The following is a 22,565-nucleotide window of genomic DNA, read 5'->3' on the forward strand; positions in this document are numbered from 1 at the left end:
TAAAATCACCCCTATTACTACATACCATACTACATGTTTTCGTACGTATGCAAAAATACAAGTACACAAGTACAATTACCAAGAAGTGTATTTATTAAATATTGCAATTATAAGCATATGAAAATTCTGTGATGGATTAATATCTAAATATAATTAATAAATAAAAAATGAAAATACTTTAAGTACTGTAGTAGTATCTAAGGCGCAAATCCCTCATATTGTTGTTTCATTTTTTTATTCATAGTGGTTACCACTTAATTAGTGTCCTTGGAAAAGGATATTGTGGCCGTTTTCTGAATGTTCGCTTCTTCTTTCTTGTTTAAACACATGATAGATTAATTCATGCCGCAATGGCGTGCTACGACTTTAGCAGATCTAGCAACGTCACTTTTTCGGTCGCTGTCATGTCTTTTCATGTTGTTTCTTGGGCCCATTGGATTTCAGGACGCTTAGGAGCCATTTTCAACGGCAACTCAAAATCTAAACAAAGCTGGAATAGGTGTGGTCTTTCTCCACAGGTGATGTGCACGACAGGAAATTCACTCGCAACAAAACAGGAGAGGGCAAGATGTCACCCTTCTCGCTTTTTAAAATATCATTCTTCTTTGGTAAAATATGTCTTCTTCTTCAGCGCTGAGTGCCATCCAATTCAGCGCCTGAAGAAGAAGCGGAACCCTGACTTCCGCCATTTTATTATCCCCTGTCTTCCGCTTGGGCGTTTCAGCGTGAATTTTGAATTTTTTATTTGAACTTTTTTTAAAAACTTAATATAAAAAATCACAATGTACTGAAGCCGTGAAGTGGTGAAGGATCACAGTTTACTAAAATCCGGTGATGATATATACAATCATGAGGGATTGCAGCACAATACAGACATGGAATCTCTTTGCCAATCATCTTAAAGCCTGGCTGCTGGATGAACAAAATTGTGATCACAACACTGCTTAAACCTGTGCTACTTGTGTATATTCTCATCGTTTCTATACTGCTTTCCAGTCTTTTGTCCTTGACCCCCATACAACAGGCACGTAAATACACGGAAGAGTCACCAGAAGGTGGCTTGTGATAGTCAAGTGTTCATATGACAGGTGTCAACATACACAAAAGCTGGGCATTCAGGCAGGAATAAAATTAATGAATATTTTTAATATTTTCCCCATGTGTTCTGATCTCAATGATTTTCACAGAATCGGATTTGTGGGGGGTTTCCGAACAAGGGTTGTTGCGGTGCGGTACTTCTGACTTTCCATTTCCTGTTGCGCTATTGCAGGTAGCACACAATATATGAAAAACAAGCTAAAACTTCCTTGAAGCTCAGATTAAGTACAGAAGAAGCAGATGGAAGAAAAAAGTACATTTTTATTAAAATGACATACTATTCTGGAGAAGGCAAAAAAAAATCCAAAAATGACACTGATAGATCAGGTTTTTGGGGTTTTTGAAAAGTATTTTTTTTTCTACAGTTTTGGATTCAAATACAACTAAATGCATTTCCAACAGTTTACAAAAATCTGTGTATTATTTGATTTCATCATCCACTAAATAAAATGTCGGTAGTTTTAGTAGCAGCATTTTTACGAGACCTTTGTCAGGATAAGCGGTTCAGAGAATGAATGAATAAAACATTACTGAACAAAATTAATTAATGAAAATTATCAAAATGTCCAGTGCCCTTTTTGAGGAACCTTATTTGCTGTCTGTTGCATGTTTCAAGTAAAACACTAGTGTTAAAAAGTGTGTGTGTGTGTGTGTGTGTGTGTGTCTGTGTGTGTTTGTGTGTTTAAGAGCAAGTATAATGCACTGACAATGTGATTCAGTTTTCTGGGTGGAGGTAAATTATTTGAATCTACTGTATCATGTGTGCAATTATATATTTTTACTAATTATATATTAGATCAAAGGAATATGGTATGTGGGTAATGTTCAGAATAATAGAATCATTGCTAATTTATCTACTTCATGTTTCCACTTGAATAAAAAGAGATATATATTTTTTATTCATTATGATCTGCTCTTTGTTTTTTATCTTACTTATCTAATGACTGGTTTGATTTATTGGAGTGCTATATGCCCAAACTCCAACTTGACTGAATTGCTTCTGTTCATGTCTGCATAATGCTTGATAAGCATGCCTTTCTGTGGTTTAAGAAAATCCCCACAATATCAATACAAACGGCATTCCTTCATGTCAAAACTTTCAAACCAACTCATTGTTTGAAACCAAGAGTTAGTTCGTGCCAAAACATCTAACCACCAGCACGAAGGGCCACAACACATTTTCACTTTAATTTCCCTTTTGCACAACTTCCTTTCTGGTTGCCTTGCTTTGAATGAGGCATTCATAGAAATCGGAAAAAGCAGTTTAATAAAAAAACAGACCATGTCCAGTACACAGGCAAACTGATTTGTTACACTATAAAATGGGTGCTTTGCCAACACTGAAATTAAACGTGGTAAAGTGATGTGAATATTTTACATTTGAAATACACTAGCAAAGGTCGTCATTTATCTGCATAAAAAATCCTGCCTGACGAAAATACAACTGATAACTAAGATCCCTCCGACAATTGTTTTTGTTTTTCCTCTGCTTTGTAAAATGGTACAATTCACCACCCTGTCGGTATGAACCGGCTGGTTGACCACAGATGGTAGGATCACGATTGATAAGCAGAACAGCCACTAATCTAACATGGTTGGTTACTGATGATGACAATTTGTTGCTGTCATGTTTTTGGGATGTGGAAAGAAACCGAAGTACCTGTAAAAAAATCCACCAGGGGATCAACTCCCCTCATCAAGGCATAGATCTTAGAACTGTGACACAGACATGCTAGCCATTCCATTAAACTGCCTTAAAATTGTTGAATTTTAAATTTTCTCATGTACAAGCCACCTCCTGATTCACAAATTCACCCCATATTCATTCATTTAATAGGGAGTACAAATGTGTTACTTTGAAGGGAAAATCTTAAGAAAAATCATCGCACGTGGTATTTCTGAGATACTGTATGAATCAAAAGCACATTATTAGGGTCAATATCATAAGGAAGTTAATAGGTCTGTCTTTGTAAATGCAAAATATCAAATTATTCAATTTGAAAAAAAGAAATAAGTCTATCTTGATGAGAACTTTATGTTTTTTAATGACAGAAAATTACAATTTTCTTACCAAAATGTTGTGGCGGCCAAATTGCTTCTGATGTCAAAATATCTCAATTCTTTCGATAGTTCATACTACTGCAAACTCTTTCGACCAAGAAATAAAACAAAAAACAATCAAAGTGAAATTTTGTTTTATTTCGAAATCAACGCTACTCGCATCTGGCCAGTGAGAGCACGTTTAACTAGGTAAGAAGTGGCGGCCTAGGTAAGATGGTGGCGCCTCTAGGTAAGATAGCGATGCCCCTTGGCGAGCAGTGACAGGCACAAGTGAGTTTTTTCACATTTTATGCAAAAAAACATTTTTTCTTGAAATTCATTCATAGATGTAAAAATACATTTTGTTTAGCGTTTTATCTGTTTATCTTTTCTTTTGAAATAAATGACCGTATCGGCCGCATTGTCTTGCGTCATGGTGCCATGGTGTTATGGTGTTATGGTGTTTTGTCTTGGTCACCTTGCTGTTTCTTGCATGTCATCTTTTTATGCACATATACCGTACCCTCGATTCAGACATCATTTTATTGTCCGACAAATGCGGCTTATATGTGAGTAAATACGGTAATATTTTAAAATGCACCACTAAAATTTAATGTATTTCAGCAATTGTACATTGGGGTTTGTTTATATATTCCTCCTATTGCTTCTGAGATCAGATTTTTTTTCTTCCCAAGATGGCGCCATCACGCAGAAGCCAGTGACAGTAGCTCTGTATATTCTTATGTTTTTCGTGTTTTACAGCCCTTCTATCTTTTTTTAAATTACATTTTAATATTTCTTAATACATTCCTCTTTACTTTACTTTGTACTTTATACTTTTTACTTACAACAACTTTCTTTGTTCTGTGAGCCTGGCTTCTTTTGGCTACTTCTTTTTTGGAACCATTCAGCCATGCCTACAATGTCACACACATGGGACTAGCTGTTACAATACGCAGCAGAAAAGAGCAACACCTCGGTGCCGCCGGAGATTTGGAGATGGACAAAAGTGCCGGGAGAAGAGGCAACGCTACTGACCAACCATTCCATCATGGGATAAGATAGAAGAGCTGTCGGCGCTTGCCAGCAATGGAGCCGAGGGGCTCTACTCTGCTACTGTTGTCTTCAGCTCCAGACTACTGAGGAACTGTGCGGATCAGCTTGGAAGAGTGACTCTGCATAGTCTCTACCTCGGTCCCAGTCTGCAGAAGTCCCCCATCTTGTGGAAGACTTCCTGTGTGTGGTTCCGGTTTTTGTCCAACTTTACGTCTTTTTGAGTCTATCCGTTTTAGCTACCGCAACCAAGATGGTGCCGTTCAAGTGGAAGCCGGCGACGGTAGCTCCGTCCACTCTTGCTCGTTTTGTTTTTGCTGCTTTTCTGTCTTAATGATTTGATTTGGTGATTCTCAATGATCCCAATTACTTTGATTTGCTTTGTACTTTGTGCTTTTGCTTTGTTGTTCTGTCTAATCACCCTCTTGCTACTGCCACAATGAAATTTCCCGAATACGGGATGAATAAAGTTATCCAATCCAATCCAATTTAAAATCTATCAAGAGGTTATATCAATTAATAAAACAATTTTAAAAGGTTGCTTTAAACAATATTCTAGTGAAAGTGTCTATCCAGCTGAGTTTTGCAGCCAAGTATTAGTCACTGGGCAAACAGATGGGGGGGAGTTGAGTAAAGAATTGTTGGCATTCAAGGAGTGCTTGTCCACACTTTTAAATTATGTAGCAAAAAAAAAGACACATATGCCCATTGTCATATTCAAAATGACACCAACCATGATAATATACACGTCATGCAAAGTCTTAGTTCTTAGCTATCAAAAGGTACAATGTTTCTTTCGGATTTTTTAACCTTGACTTCATTCCTGAGTGTGTGCTTTGTATGTGTATGTGTCAAGCTTGGTTAATAAATGACTTAGAAATTAATAAAGCAGGACGGCTTACGTCACAAAATACATTTGTTTCAGTTAAAAAGAATCACTGACTGAATAATCTTGGATGATATTGTTACTGACGAGAACAAGGTTAATGAGAGCGACCTATGCAGGGGGTTCAAGGCAGAAACAACACTGGTTTCTGTCTAAGGAGAAGGAGTACTGATATGAAAGAATGAAAAAGGAAACAATGGAGCTAGTTAGAAGAGTGTGGCGATGGAGCCTCGTACCATCACAACACTGACACTGCAGTTTAGCCATTGAGGGCAGAGGCGTAGGGATTTTTGATGCATGAATTTATTAAGGGGTAAAAGAAAATTAAACAATAGATCAAATACTGATTTGAAATATTCAAACCAGCACCATTTTAGTACCGAAAATTACATTACAACTATAGCACAACGTATTTGACTACAGGTTGATAGACCATCACCTAAAACAAAACAGCAGCTTTAAATTGACAGCATTGGTAAATGTTTAATTAATGTATTGTTGAATACACAATAAAAGTATATAGAAGCTCTTTAACCTAAAATATTATTAGTGTTATCTATTAAATGTCAAATTTGAATTGTATTTTTAAAAACAAAATGTTATTCAGTGTTTATTTATTATAACGTCGGATTCAATTTACCAGCATAGCAAGCAGTAAGTGGGCCAAAATAAAAAAAGACTACCATTTATTGTTTTATCCATTCCATGATTTAGGTTGGAAAAACATCTGCCTCCACAGTACAACCACAGATCAATTGTGGTGCTTTGAATACTGTTTTATTTTAACTGTCAAACGGCATAAAATGTTTAACTTCAAGTGATTCTCTACGTATGTGCAAAAGTTTTTTTTAAGCCTGGTAGGGTAAAAAGATAACTCTAGCAAAGCGGCAGCACTAGCGTGAAACTAAATGTGTTTGGTTCTTTTAAAATTCCATAGATAAAGTTAAACATATCTAAAAATACAGTATATTTGAAATAATTGGGCAAATTTACTTCTGCACTTTATTAGGCAGTTTTATCCCCATCCAAACTGCACTACCAGTTGGCTTATTAAAAAATAGGTTTCTTACTGTGCGGAAACTATGGGTGTAATTAAAAAGCAAAATTGATTAAATTGTTCAAAATTTTATTAGCTATGTAGCAGTCAAAACGATATGTAATTCAATCCCTCGTTAGTAATTAAACTAAGAAATATGTCCAATGTCATAAATACTGTAATTCTGGAACACCCCAAAAAACAGGCTCCTGCTTTCATTTATTTAGTATTTATCTATTTATTTATTTTTTTACCTGATATCAATGTATAATGTATAATGTTGGATTAATTATTTCTATATGAAAATGTTCAAATGCTCTTAGTCAGTCAAAAGAGCATTGGCTTGAAACACTGCAATGATAATGAGTCATGAATTGAAAAAGAATGATAAGTTTTGCTTGGTGCTGCTATCACACATAAGAAAACTCCCATGACATGTAACACAGTAATTATGAGAGCAATGTCTCTGCTATTCAATAGCACATACACAACAACAATGAATGTCAAACATAAGCACGCCCTGGTTTTTAGAAATGTCACGTGTTAACATGGGAGTGAGACAGCGCTGTCAGAGAACATTGAATTTGGCTGAAAATTGACTTCAGGAATGCTCAAAAACACCTTACAGTCAATGCTTAGGGCATGTGTGTCAAAGTGGCGGCCCTGGGGCCAAATTTGGCCCGCCGCATCATTTTGTGTGGCCCGGGAAAGTAAATCATGAGTGCAGACTTTCTGTTTTAGGATCAAATTAAAATGAAGAGTATAGATGTATATTAAATTTCCCGATTTTCCCCCTTTTAAATCAATTATTGTAATTTTTTTAATCAATTTTTTCTGTTTTTAGTTCAAAAATCATTTTGTAAAATCTAAAAATCTATTTAAAAAAGCTAAAATAAACTTGTTTTAGATTTATAAAAAACTGAATATTCAGGGCTTTTAATCCATTTATTAAAAAAAAAATCTAAATATTATATCTTAAATGGTCCGGCCCACGTGAAATCAAGTTGACATTAAAGCGGCCCGCGAACCAACCCGAGTCTGACACCCCTGGCCTAGGGTAACGTCTGTACCTTCATTTTGTGCGGCCCACATAAGTATTCTTTTGCATTACATTGTTTTTGCTCAAATTCCCAAATATCTGATTGTCATCACATTTATAAACTTCGAGATATAACAAGATTTTTTTTTTTACCAATCACCGATTTTAAAAGGCTCAGTTAGTGTCAGTTTACACATGCATTTAAACATGCCAAAATAAGAGAGAAGAAACCATGTTCTGACGTCATTTAAAATAATTCCTTATAAAAAGAATAAGGCCGTATAAAAAAGAAAATAGCTCTTACCAATTAACAAGCATACATGAGCACAAAAGTCCTACAATTTGAAGAATATTTTATCCTTCCATTATTTAATTTTGACATTTCACCATCTACGAGCCATAATATAATCAAAAGTGTTGAAGTAATTTTGCACACATTTAACATTTATGCTCTTACACCACACGTACACATAGTAGTGATTAGCTTAGAATGACTCTGTCTAGTTAGTTTTTCAGGGTTTGGAGCATTCCTCTAGTCTATGTTAATGTTAGTTTATCATTACATCCCTAGTAAATGGAAATCATTGAGCAAAGGATATTGCCACAGTGTCTCAGGAACACTTCGTGATACTAGTTGACACAGTTAATAAATATAGTAGCCACGAATGAGTGTGAAAATTCTAGCATGAACACCATACAAATGGTACCTCTCACTTCTCATCTCATCGCATTTTCTGAACCGCTTTATCCTCATTGGGGTTGTGGGGGGTGCTAGAGCCTATCCCAGTGGAGTCCGGGCCAGAGGCAGCGGACACCCTGAATCAGAGACCAGCCAATAGCAGGCCACAAGGAGACAAACAACCATTCACGCTCAGACTCACACCTAGGGGCAATTTAGAGTGTCCAATCAGCCTACCATGCATGTTTTTGGAATATGGGAGGAAACCAGAGTCCCCGGGCAAAACCCACACAGGCATGGGGAGAACATGCAAACTCCACACAGGTGCACCAACTTGGATTTGAACCCATGTCCCCCACTGTGAGGCCAACGCCCTAACCACTCACATAGCCGGGCCGCCCCCGCTCACTTCTTTGGGTCTAATTTCATGTAAGATGAAATGACATAAAGTGTAGATGTTTGTCTGAGGAGTCGCCATTTCAAATAAATTTTGGAAATACAATGGTGGTTATGTCCTCCGAGCCAAAAAGGACATTTTGTGTGCAAAGTTGAAATGGTGCCAATTATGGTGGTGTGGAAGGGTTTTTGTTCCAACCGATCCAGCACAGAAAGTTTAACCAATGATGTTTCTACTGCAACAGGAAGCAACTGACTCCAATTCACTGATTGCACTACAAAGATACCTGATTGGTAAAAAGGTATCCTCTTAATGGATTGGAACTAAAACCTACGTTCACTGTGGCCCTTTGTGAAATATTTTGCATGTGTTAAAGCCAATCTAACTTGAACAAATGTGAAAGCAGGAACCATTAATGCTGAAAGGTGCATAAAGCCTTCCGAGCAACACGTGTTGCCATCGAAACAATGTCCTTTTCAGGGAAATCTCTGCTTACTTCAGCAAGACATTATGGAACCACATTCTGCATGAGATACATCTGTGTGGGTTTATATTAAAACAGGGTGAGTTGGCTTGCCAGCACTCGAGTAGAATTGAGAATGTGTGGTGCATTATGACGCATATAATTCAGCAACCGAGACTCTTGAGCAACTGCTGTTGTACGTACATCAAGCAAGAATTGAAAATAATTACCTTCCTTAATCCCAAATGCTGATTGACTGGTGTTAAACTTGCAAACAGGCTCAGATCTTCACTGTTTTGGAAACATTTCCCAGGCTTCAATATCCAAATGAGTGGATATTTGTATTTTTTTAAACTCTCTAAATATATCCAGTTTAATACAAATTTTATATATATATTTTATATATAATATTATCACAATCAATTTATGTGGTTGTGTAAAGGTGTTGCTGTCTGGATTCGGTGTAAACATCAGTATTGTGTCAGTTAACCAAACTCCTGACAAAGAACATCGTTTGCACGTGAGAGGAAGATAACACGAGCTCTCGTGTCACATACCTGAATGAACCAATCTGACCTGAATGACCAGTATTCCAGATTTCAAGCCTGCATTGCATGTGTTTGCATGTGTAGACGCAAAAGAATCAGAGGCTGTCTGTAGCCAGCCAATTTAAGAGCAAAGTGTCAAGTTACAACACAGGCACTAACAACTCAGCCATCTCTATATGATGGCTTCAAGCTGAGTTTTATTGTACAGTCATTTAACCTAAGGTGCCCTTTGATAATTCAATAAAAAGGAAGATAGAACATGATGATCAGTGGTGTAAAAGTGCTACAGTTGCATGACTTTATGGCAGGCAGCATGGCTATGCAGCCCAATCAGTTTTTGTGTGGATGTGAGCGTAAATGATTGTCTTTGTCTATCCTACGTGCTGTGTGACTGACTGGCATCTAGTTCAGGGTGTAGTCTGTCTTTGTCCAGAAATCAGGTGGGATGGGCTCCAGCAGCACGGAAACTTAACAGGATACGCGGTATTAAAAATGAAGACAGCAGGCCATAGTGGAAAATACTCAAATAATAACGAAAAAGAAATTTAGTTTGTCAGTAAATCCGTTGTACATTTTAAAGCAAGAATTACAAAAATGAAATGTCATGTAGGACCTTTTTTTGTGAAGACTGCCTAATCTATGCCAGAGAAAAACAAAAACAAGATGGCTTGTATATTACAGCAGTCAAAAAAAAAATTATGAAGTAATAAAGGATAAAGAAGTGATGGCATCTTCCTATGAGGACAACACATACACACAAACAACATGTCCAATACAGCAAGACCCCCACCCAAGTTTAACTGCAACCAGCTCTTAGCCTCTCTCCCTTTACCAGGTGTTAATTCTAGTGATAAATTGAGCCACCTGAGGCCTTCAACTGAGTGCTAATTGTCAGGTCGCCAGTCTCCATAGTAGCAAAGGAAAACAATACAATAGGTAATGTATCACCATGGCGCAAACTCAGAGCTGCCATTTAGACTTATCAGAGACACTTCATATAACTGGAGGAAATATAAATGCTGAAGACATGCTCCGTTGTCTAGTCTTCTTTCCCTTTCCGCCTAACATTTTTAAGGGGTTACCGCTGTGAATCATCTTTTTCATCTCTGGGACTTCTGCTCTAAATCCAGATATGTTTCAAATCCCTGTGCAAGGAATTAAACTGGCCAATAACTAGCATTCCGTGTAAGGCTGTTGATGGCAAAGTCTTAAACTTGGATACTATCCCACACACTCAGCAGTCCCTTTTGTCAATGCTTACTAGGAAAGGACAAATGCATCATTGACAAGCACAATTGCAGATGAAAGTCTGCATTCCATTCCATGACACATTTGCCCCCCAACATTCCATCTACTTAACATATAACATATAACAACACGCATCATGACCACATCAATGTTTGACCTCATACGCTAACGGTGTAAATATATTCCACTTTGTTTATTACATGTTGTCTTTTGCGGAGTTTATTGCTGATACTTGTAATATCTAAATTAATCTAACAAATACAATATAATATAATGCCCATGTAACATATCCCCAAAATATCTTTTGTTTTTTACTGAAAACATTTTAATCGCATTTGTGCTGTGCTCTTCATACTATGTCATTTGTTCAATCATCCAAACAGTTGCTCATTTGTGATTCTGGTCGTTTGGGATTCCAGTTGTTTCACAATGTCTTCGCTGTCTGGATGCAGTGGCAGCAGAGACATTCTGAATGTCAAGGGGACAATAGTAATTACAGATCCAATCGTGGAAAACACATTACAAAAATGTAACATTGTTTGGAGCTATATGTATTTACATATTTTTGTTCTTTCATGTTCATTATTTTTCACGTTCAATGTTCATTATTAATGTCAGTGGGCAATTTTAAACTTTGGCTAACCTGGAGGAAAAACACAAAACATTAAAAGGCAGGCTCTTGCCAAAACACACAGACTACACACAGATACAACCCTGTATTTCTTGACTATGAGGATGTCCTCAGCAGGATTTACCCATGCTGCTTCTTATACAGTAAAAGACAAATACAACTATCATGTATTGTGCATCTGTGTGACCGTGCAGACGATATGCTTGTTTGTTTAATCCTTGTGTAAGTCATAGACACACCTTTGTTTGTGCTAAATTCCATGGAATTGAAGGAATAGCTGTGAAGCATGGCTACAGTTTCCCAGCAGATGATGATGAACTTCTCACTAATCACTATCTCACTAATAACTATCAAAAACTGAGATTTTTTCATCATTTCAATCTTTCCCCACAATAACTAGTTTTGGTCCATCGGTCCATTGGTTCCATAAATAGGGCTAATGAGTCCTTGACTTACAAGTTTTTTACTTAAGAATTTGTTCTTTACAAAATTGAACGCTTACAGTGCATTTGTAGTTCATTGCTCTGATTGGCCATTGGCGAGTGGCTGTGTCAGGCAATAAAGAAAGCATTTACATACACAATTAGGAGCAATTAATTGGAACAGTACCCCCTTTTGACTGTAAACCAGCCACAGGTTACATGAATACATTCACACTGGAAAGTTCAGTCCCAAAATGCAAGGAATAAAAAATACTGAAATATTTCTCAATAAATTCGAAAAATAAATAAATAAATAACCATGTCACGGGTGTGTTGGAATTTGGCTTTGGCGATCAGGAAAGCAGTAACTGACTGTGTATGAAAATTGTCTTTCTTACAACGAGATTCAATTTACTGATGTTCACTGATTCATTGTGTGAAATCAAAGCCATATCCCATAAACCTGGGGTGGTCACGTCCGGTCCTCGAGAGCCCCTATCCATTCTGTTTTCCATATCTCGCTCCTCGACCATGCCTGAACCAAATGATCAACTCATGAGCAAGCTGTCCAGAAGCTAGATACCGATCCCGATTACTTGATTCAGGTGTGTTGGTGGAGGGAGATATGGAAAACAGACCGGATAGGGGCTTTCGAGGACCGGACTTGGCCACCCCTGCCATAAACGATGACAATGTATTCTAAGTGCAAAAAAGGGGGGGGCGAATCCATTTCAAAATTAAAGAAATCTTAAGTGAAGCTTAAAATTCTTGCTCAGGAGCATTATCTCCTCATACCCCTTCCATCCACACTAAGAACTGTTTTCTATGGTGACCTATGGCAGTAGGTTGGGCACTATCCACTGCAGGGCATCCAGATTAAGCGACAGTTTCCTCCCCTTGGCCATAAAATTGTTGAACTCAGATGGATAACAATAGTCCCTTATCTATGTACTGTCAACAGACACCCCCGTCCCATCCCCCACTGTATCATGAGATTAAAAATGAACTATACAAGTTTATCATTACTACCATTCATGCTCCTATTTCACAGTTTCAGCGACTTATCTTCTCCTTGCTAGAAAAATAATCATTGACATATATAAGCGGAATTTAACTCAGGATCTGACATCACGGATTATGAGGATGCAGTCGATTGTCTACATGGAGTTCTCAGGCCTTGTAAAAATAAAAGGTAATATTACGTATTTTAGCTTTCAAAAAGGTGTTTAACGATCAAATGTGAGTAAAAAGTAATCAACCAATTAAGTTGGAACGTTATGTCAAACACTGAATAAATAGAGAATACAATAAATAGCTTATTATATTAAAACGATATTTAATTGAACACAATATCGTTATGTCTTAGGCAAGACACTTCGCCCAACTTGCCTATGTGTAAGAAGTGGTGGACAGTAGGGCCAATGGTGCAAATTTAATTGAATTGAAGTGAACGCTTTTATTGTCATTAGTCTTAGTTTATCATTATCAGGACTGAAATACAATAGAAGTATAGAAAAAATACCAAAATATGATTTTTCACATTTATGTTTAGTTCGGATTTTCATTGGTGATTTTACATGTGTTTGACTGCATCGTATTGAAAAATATTTCATGTTTAAATTTCGCTCTGATTACCCATTTTTTAATTGGGAGTGTCAGTGATCAATTGGTTATCTTATAGTTTAAGGTTTACAGCATAAAACGCATCCATTGTACGTATTTTTTTATCCTCTTCATTAAAAGCATGGATAGTGGTGGTAGGTCGTGAATCTGAAGGTTAAATAGAGAACCCTCCACATATTTCCTTCTCCCAAGCCACTTTGTCCAGCTTTTCTGAATGAGTCCCAAGGCATTATCAGACCAGCTGGGAAACACACGAGACTCTCCTTCGTGTCCTGGGTCATCCCATGGCCTCCTCCGTGGGGACATTTTCTGCATGCCTCACAGGGAGGCAGGCAGCCTAACAAGATGCTCAAACCAAGCCACATAGCTCCTCTCATTGCAGAGGAGCTGTAGTTTTACTTAAAGACACCCCCCAGAAGAACAAGCTTCTGAAAAGGGAGTGCCAGGACACCCGGCGGAGGAAACGCATTTCAGCCACTTGAATCCAAGATTGTATTTATTCAGTCATGACTCCCAGCTCATGACTGTCGTTCACGAAACTCATAAATTAGGTAACACATATTTCAAGACAAACCGCTGCAATTTTAACTGATATGACTGCTTGTAAATATGTATTACACTTCTTTACTTGCTCATACACCATACCTAATTAGTATATACCTAAAACAACATAATTTTAAATTGGTTTATTGTATAAAGAAACATACAATAAACCAATTTGCAACACCATTGATCTTGGTATGTTGACATGGCCCATTCCCGGTTCTTACGGGGATCTTTTGAAAAATTATTTACATATTTGTCAAACTTACTGATAATATTGTCAGTACTTAAGGCGGCCCGGCGGCTGAGTGGTTAGCGGGTCGACCTCACAGTGGGGGACCTGGGTTCAAATCCAGGTCGGTCCACCTGTGTGGAGCTTGCATGTTCTCCCTAGGCCTGCGTGGGTTTTCTCTGGGTACTCCGGTTTCCTCCCACATTCCAAAGACATGCAAGGTAGGCTGATTGGACACTCTAAATTGCCCCTAGGTATGAGTGTGAACGTCAATGGTTGTTTGACTCCTTGTGCCCTGCGATTGGCTGGCCACCAATTTAGGGTGTCCCCTCAGACCCGAAGTCAGCTGGTATAGGCTCCCGCACCCCCCGCGACCCTAGGGAGGGTAAAGTGGTTCAGAAAATGAGATGAGATGAGATTATCAGTACTTTAGTTCAGAGTTGAGCTGTGGACAAAAGGAAACCTAGCTTACTTTGGTTTTAGGGTCATGGTTCAGTACAAGTTTGGCATAACAAGAAAAATCTCAACAAAATTGCTATGACCGATGAGCCATACTATGCGACAAGTATTGGCATGTTCAATGTGTCTCCACAACTATCGGGCATTGCTGCCGGACGGTCCTTACCACCTGTGCAGTATTGCTTTCATACTGCAAAAGAACCACAACATTTTCCAACACTACTAATTTGATTGATGCCGGTGGGATTTCTAATTCCTGTATGCTATATGAACCTAACAAAATATCATATGTTTTTGCTGATTCGTTCATGACAGACAATTCTGGCAGTAAGTCCAAGTCCATGTCATAAACTAATCAGCTAAAACATAAATAATAAAAGACAAAATGAACATACTACATTAATACAACTATAACATCAACCTTTCTCCCTCTTTTTGTTTTTTACATTTGATCTACCTGGGTCACTTTACACTAATTATTTATCTCTAAAAGTGTCCAAGTGCTATTTATGTTATTGAAACGTCCAAAAAAAATGAAACAGATGGTGTTTATGTCTAAAATGTATTTTCCTGTGTCTGTGTTCTCACCCTCTTGCTACTGTTACAATGACATTTCCCAAATACGGGATGAATAAAGTTAACCCAATCCAATCCAATCCAACAATGCAGAGGTTTTTCTCTATTAGCGTGTCATCAAAATTCTCACACTGTTCATGCCAAGCATCAAAATATTTTTTTCAAGTGATGACTAGTAGAGATGCAGAAGGAGAAACTGGTGGAGGAAGAGCAGGAGAGGCTCGAGGAGGTGTAGAGAAGGTGGACATGGAGGACGTAAAGGAGGAGATGAAGGAGAGGCTGAAGGCTTACAGGTGAAAGAATAAACAGTCATGAAATGAACCATTGTGATATGAGCTGGTGGCTAGAACTCAGTAGAGGAGTGACATAAACAACTTTATTAGGAAATATTCTTTTCATTATTAATTAGTAAATCATTAAATTATAAAATGCTCATAGATATTCCACCTTTTGCTATCTTTATTAATGTCAAAATGGTTCTATTGAGTTGGAGTCAAGTTGACCTACAAAGTGAAACATGGAATTATGAACATTAATAATATTTTGGCTTTAGGCTTTAAACCAGTCAAACCAAAAAAAGTTAGAAGTAAATGTAAAACGAACAAAAGAAAGCAAGTACTTCTAAAAAACACAGTGAACTAAAGAGTTTATAAAAAAAATAGCCAGGTCAACTCTATCCCCCCCAAAAACAAACTATAAATGAAATCAAAATTTCACCCACAAACGTACCAAACACTACTGTATGTATCCGAATAGTATCAGCAAACAATAACAAAAAAAAGTAATAATAGTGATCGTAGTTGTTCTTGTGTCAAGTGAGATCATGCTTTTTGTTACATTTCCTCTTATTGCATGATTCAACATGTATTCTAATTAATTGAAAACCAAACAAGCGAGCTCCTCCTCCAAAACTAAAAAAAAGTGGTTCTGGTTTCAATCTGCAGAGTGCACAGTTAACAAATGAACATTGAAATCATCTTTAAAAAGTTGAGTAACATTTTTATGAACAAAGAAATGGGATAAAATAACATGTTTTATGAGTTGAATCATACCACTGTTATGAAAGGCCAATAATCATTAAGTCTAGAATAATTCAGTGACTCACTGTCACGACCAGTATTGTGTCGTTCCTGCAGCAGCTGATTACGTCTGACTTCCTCATGTTCACTTTGTCAATTTTAAGTCAAAATTGCATAAGTGATCTAGTTCTTCAGTTAGATCACGGGGATCTCGGCAAGGACCATGAATTACTGGGCCTTAAAATTCTTCGCATGCAACTTTTGCTGAGAGAGCAGACAGCTGATAAAACCACAAAATTCAGATGCATGCAACAATGAAAAGCCATTGCAGCAAATGTTATAATTTAAATCAGAAGTCATGCTCTCCCTCTTTCCATGGAAAATGCTTCAAAATGTAATCCATCTCTGTATTTAGGACAGTGACCAGTTGAATGCATCATCTGTAGCAGATCATTTGCTTGACTTTGTTGCTGTGTGGGTAAAGTTCTCACACAGTGCGACCAACCTCTCCAATTGCTCACACCATCACATGATTTTTGGTTACCCCCTTTTGGAGGGCAGTAGATCATAAATGCTGCTGAATCCTTGATTGTAACATTTTCTCAGTTTTTAGTGCAGACTTACTTTAGCACATGAAAATAGGCTCTAGTCCAAATATGAAAAAAAATATGTGTTTAGTACTTAAGTGCTGAATTAGATTTTAGATGTAAATTAATATAAACATACTTTTGTCCATTTTCATTTTTTTCCCCTGTGGATCGTGATACGAATCTTAATGCCAGATATAAAGCAAAACACACCCCTAGAATTTTCTTGCTGACTTACACACAGTACTTAGGTTTACCCCACATTATCAGCAATTGAAAGTGGGCGATGCAAGGCCAAAACATTCGACTTTGGTTTCATTTGAGCATCGCAAATTTTAGGGGAGAATTGAGGTGTCCTTTTGCAAGATGTAGAATGTATTTCTTTGTAAGATAAGGCTTCTGTCTTGCCACTCTCACCGACGTATGAAGGTGGGAGATGTCCCGTGTCCTTAACGGCAACACTCGCTACAAATTATTGTAGCACTTTCAGTGTTACTGTTCGCCTCTTGACAACTTATCTGACCTTCTTGCCTTCTCAATTTAAGGGGGCATGCCATTCTTGGTCATATCGCTGTTATACCATATTTTCTCAACTTGATGAAACAGTAACTGTGTTCCAATTAATTATAATCTCTTAGATTGTTTGTATTCATCTCCAATGGATATCTTTGGACAACATTTGAACAATGTTAAGTAGACTTTTGAGGCCCACTTTGCCCAGATAAAACCTATTTCCTGTTCAAATCATTGAAAATATGTGCGTGACGCATTCCTTTTAAACAATGACTACACACTTTGCTCGTTTTAAAAGTTTCGGGCGTTATTTGCATGACGTAGCAGGCTGAATAAGATAAAAATGTAAGTGGGCTTCACTTGCAAACACCAAAAAGCACACTACACATGCATCTGACTTGGCAAGTCATGTAAATGCCAATTCAACATTAGACAAGGCACTTAGCTCTATTGAGCAAAAATGCTACAAATTCATTAGATCATTGAGAAAAGGGTAAATAAGATAAATGAAAATATATAAGGACTTCACTGATTATACAGACAATTTCTAGTTCCTAGTTACCATTAGCCCTTATTAAAACTGCCAAACCATCCCTTAAAAACGACACCCAACGTAACAATCTGTTCAAAGTGCAGGAGATATTGAGTAGCAATTGTGGTTATCCATTTTTTTGTCATCCTCTTGTTGGGACAAGACAAACCTGTTTTTCCCCTAAAGTTTTCTCTTTATCTCTCCCCCACGTTGACACAGACCCCACCTGAATCATTTACACAATTTACCCCATACACCCAAGCACTCCTCCCCCAAACAAAAGGTTACCATATCACCTCGGCACCACTCCCTGCACCTTAAAGATGTTACGTAGTTCTAAACCAGATCCCTCTATCTATGTCCCCTTTCACCAAACTCTCTCCCCCACCCCTATAATCAATACAAGGAGTGAAAAAGAGGAGAACAGGTCATGTACATCCTCCATGCTGCTTTGCACAAACACCCATTTAAGTCATGTGTCTACAGTCAATGACATTAAACAAAACAAAAAAGGATTAGGGTGGTGTTACAAGGGCATTAGGATAATCTTTAAGACCTTATATAAGGAAATTGAGGTTTTACATCATCCTAAACAATTTTACTTATAGAAATGTCCAAATCATATACTGTATCCCTGGAGCCATCCTAGTAATTGTTGTTTATTGCGTATATTTAAATGAACATGTATTGTGTTAAGAAACTTGTTGCAGGCTAAAAAGCGCTAAACATCATGCATAAAATAATTGAAATGACCTGCATGAACCTACATGATATAGAATTGTAATATTTATGGCTCCTTTTTGAAAGGAAAATAAACTCATTATTAAGCCCGATTAAGTTGTTTTCAATTTTTTGCGTGTCAATGCCCGTTTGTTGCATGAGGGGCAATGCATTCCACTTAACATATTTTTCCTACTATAAGTTGCACCTGGGTACATATACTTTTATAGGGCATTTTATTTAATTTTATCAGAAACCAAAAAGAAATATATGTTAAAGTAACAATACTAAAATAGATACAAACAAGGTAAATAATGGTTAATGTAATACTATAACCGAAAAAAAGAGTGGGTTAAATGTTGATAAAAATTATTTTACGATTATTACTGATATCATTTTATCTTTACTTGGAGAAAACTCACACAAGCCCCGGGAATACATGGAAACGCCTTACAGGAAGGTCCAGACTGGGATCGAACCCTCGATCTCAGAACTGTGAGGCCGACACGCTAACCTCTCTTCCCTTTCATATTCTGTGGTGAAAAAAATTAAAAGCTTTTAAACAAACTAAAGGGCAAACAAACAGGGATTCGAACTGTTCTTTACACTTAAAGATAATATGCAGTCCTCTCTTAGCCCTTGACATGCAATTCTTTTCAATTTGGGAGGATAACAAAGAAAACCAACAAACCCAAAGTGTACATGGTAATTCCACACAGGAAGTGGTTTGAGCCTGAATAGAACCCATGACCCATTCAATTTAAAAAATATTTCTCATTTTCACAGAGTAGAAAGACAGTGCATGTGATTTTGTTAAACAACTTGTCTTTTATCGTACAATGAAACACATTTTTGATAGCGAATCAGTGGTGTTTCACATTGTCCGATAAAGCTAGTACAGCCCATCAATGTTTGTAAAACAAAGTACAAACGATTGTGTTTGAATGTAAAACATGTCTGGTATTCTCTATTTTGGGTTTATTTTTACAGTCAACTTCAATTGGAATACTAAATAGATCAAAGGAAGCAAACTGGGATTCCGTTTAAACAACCTGCCAAACTAGGTAAAATCTGCAAGCTGCATCACGCTGTTATAAAATGGATTGATCAAATTAAAATATGTACAGAAATAGTGGTAGGAATGTATTAAAGGCTATGTACCAAAGTATAAATTCGACTTAAAAAATATATTAATATTCATAGAATGAAAACAAGTATTTATCGGTTTAACATTACGCCTATAGTAGCACATTAAAATCCAGGTAGAATTAGCACAAATCTATGCTGCTAAAAGGTGTTATCAACTGTCTAGAGCACATGTGTCAAAGTGGCGGCCCGCGGGCCAAATCTGGCCCACCGCATCATTTTGTGTGGCCCGAGAAAGTAAATGATAAGTGCCAACTTTCTGTTTTATGATGAAATTCAAATGAAGATTGTAGATTATTTCCTGTGTTTCCTCATTTTAAATCAATAATTGCAAACAATTTGTACAAATTTGAATGTCCAAAAACGATCTATCGATTAGCATGATCGAGAAAGCTGTCAATTTATTAATCGATTAATTTTGGCAGCCTAGTTGGAAGACATAACGACCCTCCGGATGTAATCGAAACTACCTCGTGGCCCACGACAAAAAAATGAGTATGACACCCCTGGTCTAGAGAATTAAAATCAGTGAACAAAATAAAAATATGTGCATGTGATTTGGTTTATGTTATCACATTTCCACACTTTCATGGACCAATATGTTTGCTAATGACTATATACGCATGTTTTCAATGACCCTACAATGATGATAATACTAGTCATTTATATTATTCAAGATTTATGCTTTACTGTTATGAAATAGACTTAAGTGGAGAAAGCACTCAACAAATTGCATTTGGACATGCACATGGATACATATTTAGGTTAATTGATCGTTTTTGAGTGTATCATGCACAATAATTTTTCTTTCCTCCTTCTGTCATCTAGAATTTTGACAGCTCAGGTTCCTTTTATAAAAGACAAAATGTAATTATTATTTTTTTAAAAATGACTATACTTAATAAAATGGACAGCACACCTTTTCATATCATTTTATGTGTTGGTCCATGGCCTATTTTAATGCTATTTGTTATAGAGCACATGTGTCAAGGTGGCGGCCCGGGGGCCAAATCTGGCCCGCCGCATCATTTTGTGTGGCCCGGGAAAGTAAATCATGAGTGCCGACTTTCTGTATTAGGATCAAATTAAAATGAAGAGTATAGATGTATATTGAATTTCCTGATTTCCCCCCTTTTAAATCAATAATTGTAATTTTTAATCAGTGTTTTTAGTTAAAAAATCTAAAATGAAACAGGTCAGTAAAATCTAAAAATATATAAAAAAGCTAAAATAAACATTGTTTTAGATATATAAAAAACTGAATATTCAGGGCTTTTAATCCAGTTCTTTTAATCTATTTATTTTTTAAAAATCTAAATATCATATCTAAAATGGTCCAGCCCACGTGAAATCAAGTTGACCTTAAAGCGGCCCGCGAACCAACCCGAGTCTGACACCCTTGTTATAGAGTATGTTAAAAAAATAAAATTTTAAAAAATGTATTATTAGCTGTCTCATTTTCTTTACTGTGAATTAAAATTTAATTAAATGATTGATGAACTTTCTAAATAATTGTTAGTTCCAGACCTGCATTACCTGATCTGCACATCATTCCCCACCTTATTTTTCCAACTTGATATTGCGTCTTGTTTCAGATATACTTATTACATTAGGTTCCGGCATTCTGTCATAATTCTGATCGTATAAAATTATCTCATGATTACGGGTGGTGTGTCCAACCTGCTTAGATTGTAAGATTTGTAAATAACAAAATAAAGTATAATGTAAAGTATTACATGATACACATTAGTTGGCCTTGTGAGGTGGATGGATTTGGTCTCAGTAAGAAATGGAGCAGTGATTCCCAAACAGCGTGGATGAGTGATCAGGTGTGCCGCAGGTATGTATGTGTCTAATTCCACTCAACTGGTCTGTTTGACTACAATAATACATAAGATCTTTAATTTCTCGACCTATAGTGGCATGATTTGAAGACCATTTAAATTTCTTCCATAAGATGATGGCTAGATTGCAATATGTATCGGCTTTTGTGACATTTTAAGGAAATCCACTGTGTCCCGAAAGACTATTTGTCTACGGTTAAATAAGTGCCTTGGGTTAGTGTAGGTTCGGAAATACTGGTTTCGAGTACTAACTACAGTATTTCCGTGTTGAGTGTGAAGGAGGCGGGTGAAAGGTTATGGAATTAAGCTTTTAAAGTAGAATTTCCTGTGTTGGTCTCAATGGAAGATGGCTGGAAATGTACATTGCACCTGTCAGGCTTATGATGTGTGCGTCTTTGTTTTGATGACGCCATTGATGTTGCCAAACTGCCTCTTTGAAGGCAGCTGCTTCTTACCTGGAGCTCCAGTGTGTCGTTTTCTGTGTCGCTTTCTGGGACCAACTCTCCGATATAGTATTGCTCCATCCACCGTCGGGCGTTCTCCGAGTGCCGATGCGGGGGTCCCTCCATCTCCCTGCTGACGTCTTTCCCCGACCGGCCAAGTATGAGCGCTTCCCCTCCCGGGTGCATCCGCAAAAAGGCGGTCACGTCGTACACCCGGGACCCGAGTAGCACCCAGCATGAGTCCTTGGTATGGTGGCGGGTCACCTCCCTCTTCGTGAAGAACCGGGGAGATGTGGAAGGAGACATTCTGTCTGTGCGTATGAAGGAAGAATCCACCTGTACCTGGGGGGGAGAAAAAAAACTTGAGGGACTATTTATAGGGGGAGGGGGAGAGAGACCACCACGGCTGACCGAGGGCCTGCTGTTTGGACAGTTTAACTTTGGCAGTTTATACCCAGTCGCTCCAAGACAAAAAGTACGCATAGGAGGACATAGCGGAGAGGCGGGGTTTGTGAGGCGTTCATTTAATCGGAAATTACAATTTCGATGAAATGGACAAGCGGAAAATGCGCGCTGTGGCAATCTTATGTTCTAATTAAAGCATATAATAATGTTTTCTGCATTGTTTTCGTATTTTTAATAGAACTAATTTTAATTGTTGTAAAAGAACGAGCGCCACGTTAGGCACAATTGACCGTTTTAGACTTGATTAACCATTTGTAAGTGAATGCAGCATGACAGGTAACCGCACCTGTTGCTCAGCTGGCAACCCGCGAGCCAGCCCACGC

General features: G+C 37.4%; 1 protein-coding gene across 1 annotated transcript in view; it reads right to left on the reverse strand.

The window, feature by feature from the left end:
• fa2h (fatty acid 2-hydroxylase) overlaps positions 1–22,256 on the reverse strand; it is a 31,818-nt gene extending 9,562 nt beyond the window's left edge. The window contains exon 1 of the mRNA XM_077596919.1: positions 21,790–22,256. Within this exon, the coding sequence (XP_077453045.1) occupies positions 21,790–22,083 (294 nt within the window). The 5' untranslated portion in view covers positions 22,084–22,256. The remainder of the gene's footprint in view (positions 1–21,789) is intronic.
• Positions 22,257–22,565: the final 309 nt, after the last annotated feature.

The sequence above is a fragment of the Stigmatopora argus genome, chromosome 3 (assembly GCF_051989625.1).
Source record: "Stigmatopora argus isolate UIUO_Sarg chromosome 3, RoL_Sarg_1.0, whole genome shotgun sequence".
Lineage (NCBI taxonomy): Eukaryota > Metazoa > Chordata > Actinopteri > Syngnathiformes > Syngnathidae > Stigmatopora > Stigmatopora argus.